General features: G+C 40.5%; 1 protein-coding gene across 4 annotated transcripts in view; it reads left to right on the plus strand.

Annotated features, from left to right (window-relative positions):
• LOC139119083 (ATP-binding cassette sub-family C member 4-like) overlaps positions 1-18825 on the plus strand; it is a 43998-nt gene that overhangs the window by 14952 nt on the left and 10221 nt on the right. For 2 of the 4 annotated variants that reach the window (XM_070682710.1, XM_070682711.1), the window contains exons 2-22: positions 1787-1958; positions 2325-2435; positions 2913-3036; positions 4600-4815; positions 5380-5469; positions 6054-6217; positions 7118-7243; positions 7877-8126; positions 9201-9308; positions 10321-10410; positions 11020-11211; positions 11990-12171; positions 12769-12865; positions 13143-13415; positions 13962-14180; positions 14694-14870; positions 15339-15543; positions 16146-16225; positions 16505-16655; positions 16998-17228; positions 17573-17673. In XM_070682710.1, the coding sequence (XP_070538811.1) occupies positions 1894-1958; positions 2325-2435; positions 2913-3036; positions 4600-4815; positions 5380-5469; positions 6054-6217; positions 7118-7243; positions 7877-8126; positions 9201-9308; positions 10321-10410; positions 11020-11211; positions 11990-12171; positions 12769-12865; positions 13143-13415; positions 13962-14180; positions 14694-14870; positions 15339-15543; positions 16146-16225; positions 16505-16655; positions 16998-17228; positions 17573-17673 (3252 nt within the window). In that variant the 5' untranslated portion in view covers positions 1787-1893. Of the gene's footprint in view, positions 1-239; positions 394-1786; positions 1959-2324; positions 2436-2912; positions 3037-4599; positions 4816-5379; positions 5470-6053; positions 6218-7117; positions 7244-7876; positions 8127-9200; positions 9309-10320; positions 10411-11019; positions 11212-11989; positions 12172-12768; positions 12866-13142; positions 13416-13961; positions 14181-14693; positions 14871-15338; positions 15544-16145; positions 16226-16504; positions 16656-16997; positions 17229-17572; positions 17674-18825 lie in introns of those variants that run through there. The other 2 variants (XM_070682712.1, XM_070682713.1) reach the window with 2 other exon arrangements.

Genomic DNA, 18825 nt, shown 5'->3' on the forward strand with positions numbered 1-18825 from the left:
ACTCTAACGTGTACAATTATACACATGGCTTCCACGGCAAAACAAGGCACACAAAAGAGGATCCGCAAGGTTTGTCATGTTCCATTTCCGGGATTTGTTGTATCACATATCAACTTGACGGAAAGTGTGGGCATATGGACTGTAAGAAAATATACTAAAACTATTGAGAGAAAAAAAAAAGCGGAAAAATGTGAATAATTTCCAAGAAAACGATGGTGCCATGTATGAAAGTATTTGTCACTTTCACTCGTAACTCGTACGTCGGCGTTCTTGAAATGATACAACCTGATACGAGGTATAGTCGACACTCACTGAAGTTTAACATTGGTGCATTCAGCGCCTTTGGACATGCCTGGTGGCCGCTTTTCAAATCTGGCTCTGGTTTTCCAAAATGTAAGTTTACTTTACCTATCAATATGGAAGTTTGGTGTGAAACTTTGAATCTTTGTCTTGTACTTTCGAATCAACAGTTAACGTCATCTGTTAACACGCGTACCCTTTTACGCGACAATCAGCTAGAAATCAGTGCTTAGGCCCCTCGGCGGAGATGATTACGTGTAAGCTTAAACTTGAACTGAACAGCCAACATAACATGACAGTTTGATGAGAAAACAATTCGCCAACTTGAAGTTCTAGTCCTTCCTTTCCGCGTTTCATTTCTGTTTTTATGTCATTCTACGGTGCAATAATTTACTCTTACAGGAGAATACAGGCCGTACTCATATTGTACGAACCTTTTCAAAGAGACATGCGCGTAAAAAATAGAACGACACACGGAAATAACTTTCGCGGTGCAAAACGACCTGCTTTCTAATGGACATTACAACGGCGATGAGTACTTCAACTTCAAGGCAGTACGCGCCTCGAAAATGAAAGACTTAGACTCTTGCTCAAAGTCTCCTCAAACAAACTTTAAACCATTCTCTTTCAAATTCAAAGATAAAATCTGAGGTCACTGTGCACATTTTGGTACTAGAGAAACAAATTACCCAACATATCTTTACTGATATTTGAAATTCAAAATGGCCGCTATCCCTGTGTTACATGTATCTCTGTAGGGAAATAGAATTTCCGGTTTTCTCAAAACTAAGCCAATGTAAACTGTATTTACTCCATAAGCTTATTGTTTGAGAGTCCAAATATCTGTGCCCAAGGCACATTCTGGCTTGAGGCGATGAGGATGATGAAATTGAATATAACCAACTTGACAAGTCTCTCTTTGTTTGTTGGCAACGAGACTGAAAATACTACAATCTCATTATTCCAATGAGTGTGATATAGTTAACGAGGGTCAAGAGAGGAAACCTTTCTCTTAAAACCGTCCACAATTAAACATCGTGCTGCTTATGTAGAACCAGTTTTCAATTGATATTCGTTTTCAGATTTATATCTTGAGAATCTGAGTTCTATGCCAATTATTTTCACCGATGTTGCAAGTAATGAGTTTACTTCTGAAAAAATCGATAACGGATATGAATGTGTGCTTCGCAGTTGCAGTGTGACACAACAGATCTCAATGTGTGACAAATACATTGGTTAATCTGTCAGTTGTATTGTTGTCCTTTGTTTCAGATTTCTAACATTCTTTGAAAAAAAATATTTTGACTACAACTCTTGGTAAGCACTGGTATCGTTGAACTTCGCAACGATGGAGCATCGATAACCAAACCTGAAATTAACCAATTCAACTCGAAATGACAATCAAATATCACCTTTTTACATACATTTCCTAAAATGAACCTTTCTCGTACACCAATATAATTACACGTTTTCCTGTTTCTTTCAGAATAAAACAATTTACTCCTACGCAGAACACCAGCTATTCAACGGCACGGTGAGCACATAATCGGCTACTGACGAATATCTCAGCGTACGGTGCTTCCGTCATCAGCCATGCAGTCACCGACTGAACACAACCCTTGGGAGTATGCGGGTTGCCTCTCGAAGATCTTCTTTTGGTGGGTACAACGAGTATGACCAATGTTGTGTCATTAAATCACTCTATTCGTGGTGTCTTTTCGTCCGGGCAAACTTTTATTAAACTTAACTGATAAGAAATCTTTTGTGGTTATCAAAAATATGTATACAACACGATGTGACAGTTCAAATTAAAGCCAAATTTCACGGATTGATATGACCTGTCCCGTGTAGACCAATAAATATTTGTGTTACAAGAGAGCACACTTCTTGTTTGTCTACAACACCAGAGTTCGTTTCCTCAATTGCGTTGGTCAAATTTGAGATCAAATACAAAACAGATAAATAATGCATGTTTCAAAAGTTACCTAACGCGTTATGTAAACATCCTTACTTCTTACTTTCAGCTGGATCTTTCCGCTGTTCAGGCAAGGTTACAAAAATTACATAAAGACAGAAGATCTCTATCAAGTGCCTCGTAGTGATGGGTCAGAAGCGTTAGCAAAGAAACTTCAAAGGTATACAGTCGTGTTCGTTCTCTCTCTCTCTCTCTCTCTCTCTCTCTCTCTCTCTCTCTCTCTCTCTCTCTCTCTTTACGGCATGATTCAAATCCTTCGCTCCGATTGTCCGCAGTCCATAACACTTGCCTGACGAGGCACTTTAGGTGACTGTCCTTTTAACTTATAAACCACTACAAAGCAAATACCTACCCTTGAACAACAGCCTTCCTCGATGTGGCCTAATAATTCATCTACGCCTTTCGTCGTTCAAACCGAGTTTCACAAACTTTAAGAGCCATTGACCCCATAGCTATGCTATCGAGTCAACATGGCACGTTCACTTCAGTGCAAACACAAATAAAAGTTTATGCATGCCCCGGTGTTTTGTCTGAAGAGTTCACTGTTTTAAGTAAGATTGAGAAACGAACGATATCGAAAGGCTAGCACATACTGTTACCGCGTTAGAAAACTGAAAGATTTTTACCTTTTTTTCAGTAATTGGGATGAAGAGCTACGGCTTTATGAAGAAGGCAAGAAGGAGGAACCAAGGCTTTATTGTGCAATAATAAAAACATTCTGGCGGGAATTGATTTTGTGGGTGTTGGCAGCATTTACTCAGGTAGGTTTTGAACAGGGGCTTTTGGAGCGCTCGAGTGTTCGGTGTATAGTAACGTGAACAAGAGGGAAGACAGACAAGATTTCCTCTTATTGTTACTAAATCCGGTTCGCGCTTTTCAAACTCAGGCTGTGGCATCAAACACGAGAGGTATTGAGCCTTCCCTTTATTGACTGAACCGTAAACGTCACACTGTATGGGGTTTGCGGTTCGGAGGGAAAAAACCCGTGTCATACCTTCTCATGTTAAAGTGTACCACACTGGACACTTAAAACGCCTGTAGGTTGCATCGAGTGGCAAGTCCGGCGCTATAAATTAGGTGTACAACAGGTTAACTGACCTTCAGGGTCAGTGAACGGTTTTACCTCACATGCTCATGTTCTCCTTGACAATGCTCTTCGTACACACGTAACGTACTGAAAAATCTAATTTAATTGATAGTAACAACAATAAGACCCAAAAGTTCTTCGATTTAGATTCGATTGCGACAGCCCCCCCCCCTCCCCCAAAAAAACCCAGTCAACAGCGCGTAAAATAGTAATTGTATGACTTTTCATGATAGGGAAGGCCTTGGTGCTAAGCAACCGCATAATTGTACTGTATTCACAAAGCGTGTGTTTTCTACGAAGTGAAGCTACTAGGCGGAACTGCTGTCGTGGTAATTGTTACAGTTTCGCATAATTTATCGACTGCCATGTAATATCTTTGTTCCTGTTTCGAAGAAATGATTGTAGTGCGAAACATGACTGGTTTAATCATTTTACGCAATATATCAAAACAGGACAGGTTTTGAAATTTAGATTTTCAAAAGATAAGGAAATGCCAAAATGCACATTGTAGACGTCCTACCTGCGTTATCAGCGTTGAATAGTAATTTGAGGCGAATTAGTAACGATTTGATGAAATGGCTATGGCTAAGGCTCAGAAATGGCTACCTTTAATTAAAGCCCCAATAGCTGCGAATTTTATGCACTACTTTCATGATTTTTCTTTTCAAACCAAAGTTGGTTCGTGTAAATGTGCTACCTGAAGGACGTGTATAGAAGTATCTCTAATTGCTGATTTGGACCATGCCTACATGTTTTAACAGGTTGAATGATAAACGGGTGCCACACTCATAAAATGGCGCCCCCATGGAAAAGTACAAAAATTGCAGTATTTCCTGCACATACTCATCGTGATCATACCAGAAACAAGCATGATGCCATTGACTTTAATGCACAACACACGATGGCCAACATTTTTTGTTGTTGTAATCGCTATTTTCTCTGTCATATGATTAGTTTTTTGAATATGGCGGGAAATCTAAAATGGTGTTAAAACGTTTGAATTTACATGCAACTTTCGACACTTATGACAGTTATACAATATTTCAGTCTTTAATGGGTCTTCTTCAAAGAAAACTCTTGGAAAACTGAGGATATTTTGAGATTGGTTGATTACATACTCGCAGCTATTGGGGCTTTAAGGTGTTTTCAAGTTCGTCGGTCCATATCATGAACTGCTTTGATTTCTTGAAAATGCCAAATTAACAGTCTCTTTTCATTGTTTACCGTTGTTTTGCAGGGGTTTTGTTCAATATTACAGTGTTTTTTCCTTCAAAGATTGATTTGGTATTTCACACCGAATTCTGGCATTACGACACAGTATGCTTACCTCTATGCCGCTGGGTTGACGCTTTGTGTCGCCGGGGTCGTCTTGCTCACTCACCCCGAGGCGTTCGGCCTTGCGCATATCGGTATGCGCATACGCGTCGCCTGCTGCTCTCTTATTTATAAAAAGGTAAGTCAGTGCCGCCGTCCAATCCCCTTCTTTGCACTTTCCCGCTATTTCCATCTCTCTCGTACGCTCTCAGGTATCAGTAGAATGGATGACGCTGATTTATCCCCTTTTCGCCTGACTCTCTATCTTTGTTCAGTTTGTCAAATTATGAAAGCGCCGCGCTTTTGCGAATCCATCGGCCATTGCAAACATTATCTGAAAGACGTAAACCCTGTCCCGTTTTGTCTTTCAGCTATAGCTTTCCGTTTGTTCTTAAACACTTGAATTCGAAATATGTAAGTTTGTGTATCGAGAGGTTTAATTATTAAAAAAGTATAAATCCGATATAAGAGGACACACCTTAAGTTTAATCATCTTTCAGGGGAGAGATGACAGATGACAATTGAAAGAAAGCCGCCTTACATTCATCATCCAGTCTGGTCGTCATACGCAGCTCGGCCTGTTAAATTTTTACGCTTACGTTACATACGCATATCGACCCATTCATTGATTCTAATCTGTAAAACGTGTGCCCTCGTTTACCGTGCATTCGATAAACGATTAACATTCCTATATCTCGTCCAGGCATTGAAGCTGAATCACCTGGCCATGCAAGATACGAACTCCGGTCAGGTGATCAATCTACTGGCCAATGACGTGTACCGCTTTGACACGGTGAGTATTTCTATTACAGTCTTACTGAGGACAGACTTGTTTGCATTTACCCTGACTTCACCTGTACCCAGGTACGTCTCTGGAAAACTTGAAGACTTTGAGAGGATACCAGGGTGTTTAAGAAAGGCTGAAAGATGCTTACTGAAAACGAAATACCATTGGTAGACACCATTATTACTTAGTATGTGCATGTAAACCGAAAATATAGCCATTTGATACATCTGTTTTTCTTTTTGCGGAAGATCAAGATTGCCTTAAATCGGCCAATATTTGAAATAGGACCCTCAATGCAGCTGTCTAGATTACTTTTTTCAAAATGAAGCTGTTGTGTTTACCTCAAAATATGGTATCTTGTTTGCTAGATAACAAAATCAATGCCATAACATACGGTCTATCGATTCTTCAATACAGTTAGTTTGTGAACTAATCGTACACATCTTTAACGCGAATATGCCTCAATGGATTCTAAATGTAGTCTTAGTTTTATCGTCCACATACACTAAACAATCGTAGCAAGTGATAAATTGCCTGTTTGTGGAACGGTCTAGAGGCTATCCAATGGTTTATTATCACTATGTTTCCAGGTCCTGGCTTTTATTAACTGCTTATGGACAGGCCCTCTGATGATCGTAGTTGTCTTTGTTCTGGTATTTCGTGAGCTTGGTATCTACGCCTTGGCTGCCTTGGTCTTGACATTGGTCATGATCCCCGTGCAGATTGGCATTGGAAGATGTGAGTCCTACATCAGGTATGGTTTCTCCTAGCAACGGTCATGCAGGTCAAACGGTTTTAGTATTTAGTTCCACTGTAATCTGTCTATATTTAAGCTCCGTTATTTATCTATTATGTGATATATATAATGCATATCCAATAACTATGATAAACTTCCGAATTGCATTCAAATTTACATCCCAAATTTCACATTTTCTTGAGTTCAATTTGACGAACAAAGATATACACTGTACTAAAAAGATAACATTGACAGACCGAAACCACGCCGTTTCTCGTTTTCAGTCTCATAGTTTTTATTTTAGCGTTTGCTATTTGCTTCAAGTTCAAGTGAGATAGGGAACTGTTCAATTTGTAGGCTGTTATCATGCAGTCGTTATCAATATGTGGACATTGCACCTTGTTCGAAAGTCTTCTTGACTGTATTCTTGTATACAGTACCAGTACTACGTGAATTTGAAAGTAAAATTATTCCATACTTGGGTTATTACGGTTTCGTTTTTTACTTTTAAGGTAGTAAGCGCCTCGAAAATGAAAGACTTAAAATTTGCTAAAACTTTCCTCATTAAAACTTTCAACCAAACTCGTACCAAAGCGAGGATAAAAATCAGTGGTCACCTTGCAAAGTTTTGAACTAGAGAAACAAATTACCCAACGGTTACCGATAGTTGAAATTCAAAATGGCCGCCATCCCTGTGTATACTCTATAGAGAAAAACAAATTTGTGCGATTTTTGAAAAATGAAGACGATGGAAATGTATCTTACACCAAGACCTTCAAAATGAGCCCCCGCAAGTGGTAGATCAGAAAAGACTTTTAAAGTTCGAGAGTACGAATATCTGCGCATTCTTTAGTCTGATTTTGGCGTACATTGATATCCGAAATGTCTTTTCACACATGCTACGCCCTGTGCTATCAGAAACCACACTGTAGAACACACAGACGACAGGGTCAAATGTCTCAGTGAGGTCATTACAGGAATGAGAGACATCAAGATGCACACCTGGGAGTCGCCCTTCACTTCCAAGGTCAGGACTCTCAGAAGGTATGTCAATTTTTTACCTCGTTTGCGGTTTTCTTTTATTCTCACAATGTGCTACGGCGTACTGTCACGCAAATTTTCGGAATAATGTGCGCTCCAATTTTGTTTCACACGAACGCAATCTAAATTCCTAGCAAATGATGTTTCTGAACATGTCAAACATTTACACAAATGTTCACTAGTGTTTCTCTGTCTTCTTCCTCAAACACCCGCTCATGTATTTTTGTTTTCTCTCATTTAGATTTTGCTGAGTCATTTAACGTTAAAGGTTGAATAAAATAGGAAAATAATGTATATTTGCTTGACTTACTGGTGGATGTACTGTTGCTTCAATGTATTTTCATTCTTTTCCTCTAATAATCGAATTTTTACTATGATGACTCAGCAAAAAACGAAATGAGCGAAATCTAAATTACATGAGCGCGTGAAAATGATCTTAAAGAGTTAACTACACTGAATCGTGAATAGTACTATTTGAAAAAAAGGAAATCAAGATTTCAACAATTCGTCGCTCACTGAAGCCAGAGATACAACGAAATAGGTGGATTCTGTCACACCAGTCACGGCGCTGCTTTTACATGTAAGTCAGAACAGCTGTGTTATTTGCTTCATCTCTGTACAAACTTTTTTCAACAGTCGGGAAGTGCACAGATTAGCACAGAGTTCCACGCTACAGGCCATAGTGTTTTTCCTCTACTGTTCCTGGGGACTGTTGAGTGGTTTCTGTACGTTCCTGCCCTACGTCCTGACCGGCCACGTTCTCCAAGCCTACCAGGTGTTCTACTCGCTCGCCCTCTACGACATCCTGCGAGAGTACACCTTCTACGACTACCCTACCGCTCTGCAGTACACCTTCGAGACCAAGGTATCTCTACGCAGGATAAAGGTGAGTTATTATTGTCGCAACTTGTGATTTTATCGACGGTATTTGCTGAGTTTGATGCAGTACTAAACACAGAACGAGAAATATTTGCATCAAACTGTTGCTTGTTCCTCTTCGTACAACTTGTTCAAATATTCTTGTCAGCGTATTTGATATAGTCGAAAGTCTTACGAATCTTAACTCATCTTTTTCGGGTGAACATACACGCATCGTGACGTCGTTCACGTCCTTCTGTAACGTTTTAATCCAATTCCAGGGGTTACTAATTGAAGGCAGTTGGCTTGACAACAAATTGCGTCACACTTACCAACAGATGAACCACAAAATATACAATCCCTTAGCTTCTAGGCTTCGATAAAAATTTTTTTTACCATTCTCTGCGACACTCTTTATGGATGAGTCACGGCTGTTCCGTAATCTGTCGATTTTGAAAAACGATTAGGCTTGCAGAAGGGGATGACATCGAGGAATAATTCCTGTGAAAATGTGAACACCTTGGGTATAATATGTTAAAGCCCCCCATCAGGATCGTGCTAGTGCTTGTTTTGCATTGTTCATAAAGCCCCCACTCCTCGTCCATTAACATAAGTCCCTTGCGGGTGAGGATAATATTTCATTTTTGCATAGTGTTATACTAAGTTTTATCTACTTACGATGAGAATATCATAACCCTTCGTATTCCCCCCTTCCCCTTCGTTTTAGTGTTTCCATATCAATTGAAAAGCCTACAAAGATCGGAGATAGGTAGATAGAGTAGTTGCAAAATGCAAAATTCTAATGAACCTCAGTCGATAGCATAATGTGAAGAAAAATCTCTAGTGCCATGGTACCACAAGTCTCAGGCGTAACCTAGCAACAATCCCCTAGGCAACGCCCATGATGAACTCCGTTACCTTAAACGCACCTGTTCCATCTTCTGTGTCAGTACTTGTCGGATAATTAAAACTGAATAGATCACAGAGAATTGCGTCATACCAACGCATCAGTGATGATTGAGTATGACCTCAGTCTGGCTAGCACTTAACTTTTGTCACCGATGACAGTCGCTATATTCCTGATGTTTGTGATCAATTCCAGAAATTCCTCATGCTCGATGAATGGAAAAGGCTGGAACACAATGCCGACCTCGCTGAGCACAAGCCCGGTACAATCATCGTCAAGAACCTTCATGCTTCCTGGACCAAGGTACGAAAATGTCATACACACGTGGTCGCCCTCCCACGTCCCTCTGTTGTTTGCCAGATACTGTATCGGTTTTGTGAATGGGAACCCTGACCTTTTATTCGCCCGATAATCACTCTGTCAGTCGATTTCGTTGACAAATTGGACAGTTGCGTGGATGTTGAGATAAATGGACGATAAGGCGGACACGATGTTGTTTTTGTATTGTTGTCAGAATTGTGAGGGCGGGCTACATGGTTGGTTAATTCGTTGGCCAATGAAGCAAATCCCAATCATTACGAAGCAAAGTATACAGAGTGAACAAGAAGGAATTTTTTTCGGCATTTACAGCAATCTAGCAGATTGCTTTTGAAGAAGGGTTTGATTCAAAGATAGAAAGCACAGATGCGCAGTTCGAGAGTACTCATACTCCACTCCTTCACTGCTAACCACAAAATGCATCATGGGCTGTGAGCTTACTATTCAATACCTTCAAGCACAGTCCCTCAACAAAAATAGGAATTTAAGGTAGTATGCGCCTCGAAAGTGAAAGACTTAAACTTTTGCTCAAACTTTCCTCAAGGAATCTTTCAACCATTCTCTTTCAAATTGAAGAATTAAGATTCGAGGTGACCCCGCAAATTTTGGTACTAGAAAACAAATTACCCAAGATTTACCGATATTTCAAGTTGGAATTTAAAATGGCTGCCATCCCTGCGTTAAAACTATGGAGAGAAATAAATGTTTCGATTTTCGAAAAACTAAGACCATGAAAATCTTTCTTACACCAAGAGCTTTAAAATGAGCCCCCATAAGTTGTAGATCAGAATAGAACTATAAAAGTTTGAGACCCTGAATATCTGTCCCCGAGGCCCATCACTGTAGTACGGTACGTGTTTAACGGCGCGTAACTGAAGAACCTGACACAGTACAGCATTGCGAGTGTATTATTCATGTCTACATGCACAAACTTGATGAACGTGTACAACTTCTGAACTGACAATCTGTCTAAATATTGTTGTTTGTCTCCGTCTAGTCAATGGATAATCCCGTACTCCACGATATCAATTTCGAGGCCAAACCGGGTGAGTTAATCGCTGTGATCGGCCCAGTTGGATGCGGAAAGGTAGGGATATTTACGTTTTCTTTCATTCATTCATTCGTTCGTTAATTCATTCATTCATCCATTCATTCTTTCTTTCTTTCTTTCTTTCTTCGTTCAGTGTTTCAGATAGTTTGTTGTGTTTTTATCTATTTTGAACGATAATCTATCTCGAATTACAAGTAATTGTACGTTATCGCTGTGAGGTTCTCGATTGTCGTTCGCTTACTTTATGATCTATCCCTGCTTGTCCACTCAGTGTGTTGCATGGCAAATGATTAAAATCAGATGTAGGGGAGGGGGGGTTGCCTTGATTATGTAAATAACCTTGTTGGTCTGCGATCGCTTCGCTGTAAATTGCTCCAGTAAAGCGAGGGGAGAAGACGTTGGTTTTAGCATTACACCGGTGAGGGTAGTTCTACGTCCAGGTTTATCGGTATCCTGCTTTGCACAAACTTGTACATGCACACATATACCTGTATGACAATATTGAGTACATCTATACGTTTCATTTTGATTAATTTGCTCGCATGACTCTCTCGGATGTGATATCAAACAGAGTGAATGACGAAGCGGTTCCAGTATAGAAACCCCTTGATCAGTCACGCACATTGTTCCGATATTTCCTTTCAGTCTTCACTCCTCCGAGCGTTGATGAACGACCTGACCCAAGTGAGGGACGAGTTGGTCGTAGAGGGCTCCCTCTCCCACTCGTCCCAGCAGCCGTGGGTGTTCAAGGACACGCTGAAACGGAACGTGATTTTCTGGGATGAGTTCGACGAGGAAAAGTATAACAAAGTGATCGAAGTCTGCAACCTTGTACCAGTAAGTGGTCACGTGATGTAATCCCAGAAATTGACTGTGCTTTTTGGGGTGTATGCACTCTGTAATATTCTGAGTATTGGGGGAAAGGAACTACGCTGAAAATGGTCGATCGTCACACTGTGGGAATGCTGATATGAGAGTGCCCTACTTTTCGCAGAGTTGGGAAAATTCCCACTGAGAACAAGTATAAGCACACGGGTTCATGGTTTCTGAAAAGGTCGGGCAGTAAATTACTGACAGTTGCTTGTGGCTGAGTAAGTGAGTAGTTTCTTAAATTGGCGTGGGAAAAAAGTTATTGTGTTCGAGGTTGGCGGCAGAGCTAAGCCTGTATCTGATAACAGAGGCAGGCGATGAAAAGAGTAATATCGACGATTCCATGTAAACACGCTGTGGATAGTGTTGAGTCTGTAAAAGACGTCTAGGAAAACCTTATGGTTTCTATCAGATGTCGGAGGAGATGCCGTGAAGCGAATGAAAGAAGCAACATAGGACGGGCGCCACCAACCGAACTTTAGCGGGGCGTTGTTCCCTGAGCACGTGTTTCTTTTCTGTGAACTTGATCGCTCGTCTTAGGCACTGGCCTTGTGACGTCACACCTGTGTGCAATGACCAGTAGCCTTCAAGAGTAACTAAACTACAAACTCGATCAGTCATCCATTAAAACAAATCTGAGAACATCTCTTACATACCGATCTAATTCTTTCACTTCAAAAATATGTGATAAATAATTGCGACCGCACTTAACCATAACTTTGATTTTTTTTTTCCTTCACTGTAGGATGTGTCTCGGCTAACTGACGGACACAACACATTAGTGGGAGAGAAGGGTGAAGGTTTGAGTGGCGGTCAGAGGGCGCGAGTCAACTTAGCCCGGGCAGTGTACCGAGATGCGGACATATACCTCTTAGAAGATCCTTTCAGCGCTCTTGACTACAAAGTGGCAAGGCATATCATGGACAAGTGAGAAAATAAACTATAATTGTCTTGTAATTGAAGGCTTGTAACGAGGAGAACATGCGGCATCAGTTTGATATGTCTGACATTTCTCTCTTTCATAATATCTTATATTATGCGCACGTTCATTCATTCATTTTCTTGATAACTTAATTTGCTGCCTGTGCGTCGGCCACAACGGCACGCTAGACGACCAAAGTAATGTAATGCATTTAATGTGAGAAGTGATTGACTTGCAAGCTCAAATTGTTTCGAAACCGCAAGATGTGTGACTTATTCTATCAGTATTTAGGTTACTCTGACGTACGTCAAGCAAAGTTTGCACGTATAAAGATAACGTTTGCAGTGTATAAAGATGCGTTAATGATAGATGCGTTTGTGTTTCATATTCATTTCAGTGCACTCTGTGGAAATAAATGAAATCGTTTTAAACGTAAAACTCTGAATATATTACACTCAGGAACAGAAAATACATGAAATTACAGTTACAGCTATTAAACATCTTTGACAACGTACATTTCGTACCCAGACGCACAACATTAAATTCTCAGGGTCGTCTCTAGATTGAAAAGTAAAATGTGTAATCGATTTCTTCGCTTACAGGTGTATCTGCGGTCATCTCGCGGGGAAAACTCGCATCTTAGTCACCCATCAAACGCAGTACCTCGACGCCGTCGATAAAGTACTAGTTCTAAAAGAGGTAATGTTCTATTGTACTTATTGTCTGTCAAAATCAATTTGCAATATTCAGAGAGAGAGGGAGAGAGACAGACAGCAGACGGAGACGAACAGACTGACAGCCAAGACTGACAGATAGACAGGGTCAGAGAGAGATACCATGGGCGTTTTCCAACGGCGTAAGACGACATTAATTCATACTATGTGGTATGATGTTCAAATATAGACAATTAACTTTAAGTAACCTTTACAGTATCACAGATCCGCATGTTACTATTTATCTTTTTTACCTATCTCAGGGAGGAATTCTTGGTTTTGGCACGCTCAAAGAAATCGAGGAATCGGGCATCGACTGTGCTGACGTCATCAGGCAAGCCCAGGAAGACAAGGAGAAGAGAATGCAGGCGAAGAAGCGGTGGAACAGGCTCTACTTCACCGTGAAAACCACTGGCGCCTTCAAGCAAAATGTGGCGCCACCACCAACGCCGAAGAAACTAATGCGGGCCAGGACAGCCACGTCCGTGTTTGGCAAGGGACATTTTATGAAGTTGCCTTCGAGCTATCAGTCACAGGTGCGTTTAATTAATAATTGAACAACTACTTAATACTTCTCTTTCGTCAATCAAAAGCTGTTCCAGTCCGAGTCGACAGTTCAAACGTTTTCACAGAGAAACGATTGCTGTCACGGGATTACAAAACGTGGAAAAATCAAAGCTGGGACTGATAGTAAATGATCATATAGTTTGGAGTTGAGTTGATACTTAGAATGTACAGTTCTCATGGTGACAGGCGCAGGAAAAATTTCTCGCTGACTCTCCACTGAGCAGCTTGTTGGCATAGTTCTCCGCTGTTTGTATTTTTTTTTCTCCTGCCTAAATTCATCACAAATACACATGTAAAGTCGAATCGATAAAGTGAAGTGACGTTGCGGTAGTGATTGTTTTTAATTTTCCCCCTCCACAATTCGATTCCTACATTTTCCTGTCATGAACTTGATTGATTGATTGATTGATTGATTGATTGATTGATTGATTGATTGATTGATTGATTGATTGATTGATTGATTGATTGATTGATTGATTAAAAATTAATGGGAAATAAACTATCGTTGCATGCAGGGAAGCTATCTGTCCGAAGAGTACTTGAAAGAGGTGAAAGCCAGAAAAGCGGGTCGTACGGATGCCGAGGTTGACGGGTCAGCGGAAGAGGAAACGGAAGAAGAAGAAGAGGAAAGCGAAGAAGGTCAAGTCGGATACAGAGTCTACTTCAGATATTTCAGAGCAGGGTTCGGTATCCTTGGATTTATATTCGTCATGTTGATAAGTCTTTCTACCCAGGTAAAGTCACGTCGTACCTTTCCGATGATTGTATGTATCAAATCAAATACGTCATTTATTTATTTCTGCCTTATGTGTTAAATTATTTTCTTTAGTCGTCCCCCTTTCTCGCCCGTCCGTTTCTGTTTGTCCGTTTCTTGGGTTATGTCCTCTCTCTCTCTCTCTCTCTCTCTCTCTCTCTCTCTCTCTCTCTCTCTCTCTCTCTCTCTCTCTCGCTTGCCTTCCCCCTCTCTGTGACTATATGTATCCCCTGGTTTGCATAATAAATTGTCTAAAAATATATATTCATGACCGTACCGTATCTGTCTTTGCCATTTCCAACTTTTTGATGTCACACGTGAACGTGCACGACATTTGAGTTTGTAGTCCATTTGCTACTATGAAAAGCAGATACAACCTTTTCATTTAAGATATTTGTTGAATTTTGTCTTTAGGGTGAATCTGTGCAAAATTTGATTTTCACACTGAACATCCGTAGGTAACTAACTGTCGGTGTTTTATTATTCACGGCAGGCGCTTTACGTAGCAACTGACTGGGTTCTGTCGTCATGGGTCGACAGTAACGAAGTTTATCTGGAGACTAATGATGCTAACGAAACCCTCTTTTTCAATGACACCATGGATATGGGTGAAGTGCGTCCGATATACAACGCCTCCGGCAACGGCGTGAACATATCCCTAGAGCTTCAGGTAGGCCGGTATGAAACCACAGGGTGCGTCCTTCTGCCTGACGCCACCTCAGTATGCATCATTTGTGTTTCTTGCGTTCCATTAAAGTGTATATAAGATCCTTCTCCGCGTGATCATGTCGAAGACTCACAAGAGGATGCACTCTTCTTCTGGACTCCATGTCGGCCCCCACTCCGCAGTCATTCAACAACAAAGAAACAAAGGGACTGTGATTAAAGTGGCATTCAACGTCGTGTATTCACTATGACTATCATTGTCAGTGTCGTCTAACATTCACGGGCAATGTAAATTAATTTAAGGACGGTCGTAGCCCTCGTGATGAAACAGAAATTTACAAAATTTGATATTTCACAAATATTTAATTCACCGCAAATAATCTCCTGGTTTACTCTGTCAAGCCTAGCCATCTCTGGACCGCTGTTATCCCATTGTAACAAAGTGATAGATTCCTTTTCGCCTTTCTTCCAGGTCCCAAAGGTTGGCGCTGTCGCGGAAGAGAACAAGAATTTCCTCTTTCTCTACACGTCGTTGGTGGCAGCATCACTTTTGTTCGGTCTGATACGTTCAATTTCGCTCTTCCTCGGTGCGGTCAATGCCTCCAGAAACCTCCACTCTCAAATGTTCGACGCAATCATGCATACGTATATCTCGTTCTTTGATTCTAACGCAACAGGTATAGAGTAATAATGTTATTTTTGGTTTTTTCCAAGTGTCTTTGACCATTTTATTCATCTCTCTGTGTGGCCATTCATGATTCATAGCAGTCTCCATGGAAACTGAATGTTACATATTCATCAAACTGCGTGTTTTTAGCAATGCTGATGACGCATGCAGCGCCACAAAAAGGGCGAAGGTTGATAGAAGTCACATATCAGAAGGTGATAATAATCAGTTATCGAGGATCATAATGTGTCAGTAGTGGTTTTGAAAAAAAGCGGCTGACTCGCAGCGTGTTTGTAAGGTTATATCTGATTGGTCGATTGTCACTATTCACAGCAACTTAGGGAGTTTATTTGTATTATTTCATTATAACGGTACGATTCTGCCAACCAATTGGATTACAGCTTCGAAATCGTTTGCGAGTCGGCCCAAAAAAAGCCGGGTGCCATTCGTCTTACGCCTTCTCAGACAATATGCCCTTTGCAACTTTCTCTAAGCTTTGCCCCATCTCTTATTTTAAACCAAGAAAATGAATACTCATGAATAGCTAAATGCTTGTCTCTCTTGCTCAAGTTCAGCTGGTATACGAAATAATCGTTATTTTTTCCTCTTCAGGGCGAATTTTAAATCGGTTTTCTAAAGATGTCGGTATCATGGATGACTTATTGCCGTTTTCCTTAGTTGACTTCATGCAGGTAAAATTATTGTCATATTCTGCTGTTTTAATGCGCTGCCTTTCTGATATAGTTGTTAAGTGTCAGAGTTTTCGGAGGCTGTTGTACCCAAAATATCACCGGTACAGGATTCTGTACTCGCCGATTTTTTTTGTTGCTGTCTTTTCGCGAAAAGCAATTACCAAGGCGGATAGCATCCCACCATGCCACAGCGATGATTTTGTTTAGCTTTGTAGAGGACTGCATTCAATTTGAATTAATCAAAAATATTGGTTTTTTTTCCTTCTCGTTTCGTCACAGCACTCTCTCATACTCATCGGCATCCTCTGTGTCGTCATCGTCGTCAACCAGTGGGTTCTGGTAGTCACGGTCCCACTGATCATTATCTTCATAATACTACGCCGGTTTTATCTCAAGACGTCAAACAGTGTGAAACGACTCGAGGGGACAAGTGAGTTGCATTCCTGAAGAGTAAACTCTTTTCAGATATTTGTTTTGCTTGTGTCATTTCCATAACGTTGCCAGAATTTTAGAAAAACTTCAAATCACGATTCTGTGTACATGCTGTACACTTTGCGAAGGACAGTTCATACTTTTTGTTCCATCGCCGTGTGATTTTATAATTACGGCTGTCAAGCGAGAGAGAGAGAGAGAGAGAGAGAGAGAGAGAGAGAGAGAGAGAGATCCTTCCCTCCTTCCCTCCCGCTAACGCACCTCGTGGCTAGTCACGTTATCCCTTTCCGAGATACCGGACATTCTCTTATTCAATATTTTGATATTTCTATCTTACCAGCTCGAAGTCCTGTGTTTTCCTTGTTAACTTCCTCGATACAAGGACTTTGGACGATTCGTCCGCCCAAGAAGGAACAACAAATGGAACACTTGTTTTTCCAACGGCAGGACAAGCACTCCTCCGCCTGGTTCCTCTTCCTTGCGACGATAAGATGGTTTGCAATCTGTCTGGACTGGCTGGTCGTAGTCTTCGTGGCCGCAGTGGCGTTTGGATGTGTCCTGGCCGCTGAATGTTAGTATATTAAGCTTAAGTTTCATTTGTTTCGTTTTTTTTTCATTTCTGCTCCATCAAAAAGTGCGGACAAAGATTTCCGCCACGTGGGATGGAAGAAATAGTTTGTTCAGATTATTATCTCCTCAAGAAAGAGGTAAAGTATACACTAGTGTCTGAGAATAATTGCTAGGTTCATACGAACAGAAACATTGACACCATGTAGGTAGGTAGGTAGGTATGTAGGTAGGTAGGTAGGTAGGTAGGTAGGTAGGTATAAGTATGCAAGCATGTAGGTGTCGAAGTTTCCGACTTCGAATCTAAAAGTGACTGTATTGTTTAAGTTGTGGTATTATTGTTTACAGCGTTGGATGCTGGGTTTGTTGGACTGTCTCTTACCTACTCTCTGAATTTGATCGGTGTCTTCCAATGGTGCGTGCGGGCAAGTGCTGATGTTGAAAGTCATGTAAGTATTAAAAATTGGTAAAAAAGTCAAGCATTTGCTGCAAACAAAGTGCGTGATGCCCTGAAAACAGAACGGCTCTGCTATTCGTTTGACGAAAGAATAAAACGCTGAGTTCGAGGTGAAAACAACTACTGTGCGCTACCTGTTACTTGTATAATGTATATCATATATTTTACATCTCCAATTAGTGGGTTGCGAGATCCAATAATGCAAAAAATCACCAATCGTGCAATACATACCGATCACAGTGAGGGGAATAGAAAGCTAGACCACAGTCGCTCCATCCACCCATGGGTGAAGGAACTGTCGCTTGACATCTGTTTTAATTTCATTGTTTCAGATGTTATTTTTACACGATGACAACCGAAGTGAATTTTTGCTTGTCAATTGCCCCATGTCAATATATTGATGCATCGATGTATGTATGTATGCATATTGATGTTTTGATCGGAATGTAGAAGCTTGTGCGACCCGTTTCAAAGCCATTTGAAAACAGGTTGCCACTGATACCAGGCGCCAAATGTAAAAAAATTAATTTACACAATCAAACTTTTTTTAGAGATAGAAAAGATGGAAAATGTATATATAGAGAGGAATTTTATATATACATATATATATATATATATATATATATATATATATATATATATATATACATATATATATGTGTGCGTGTGTATACACATACGTACATACAGATACATTGCCCCACACGTTTGCGTATGCATACATATACATAGTAAAAAATACGCGCACGCATATAGCGTATTCATTTATACATGTAGAATACATACATACATACATACATACATACATACATACATACATACATACATACATACATACATGCACAGACTATAGAGCCTGGACAGGGGTCGAGCCTCGACGCGAAAACATTTATATACATAGAACCTCGTTCTGACTTACTGATACAGCTGGACCTCGTTCTGACTTACTGATACAGCTGCAAAATTTTACATACATAGAACCTCGTTCTGACTTACTGATAGAGCTGCAAAATTTTATATACGTAGAACCTCGTTCTGACTTACTGATAGAGCTGCAAAATTTTATATACGTAGAACCTCGTTCTGACTTACTGATAGAGCTGCACAATTTTATATACATAGAACCTCGTCCTGACTTACTGAT

The sequence above is a fragment of the Ptychodera flava genome, chromosome 19, assembly GCF_041260155.1.
Source record: "Ptychodera flava strain L36383 chromosome 19, AS_Pfla_20210202, whole genome shotgun sequence".
Classification (NCBI taxonomy): Eukaryota; Metazoa; Hemichordata; class Enteropneusta; family Ptychoderidae; genus Ptychodera; species Ptychodera flava.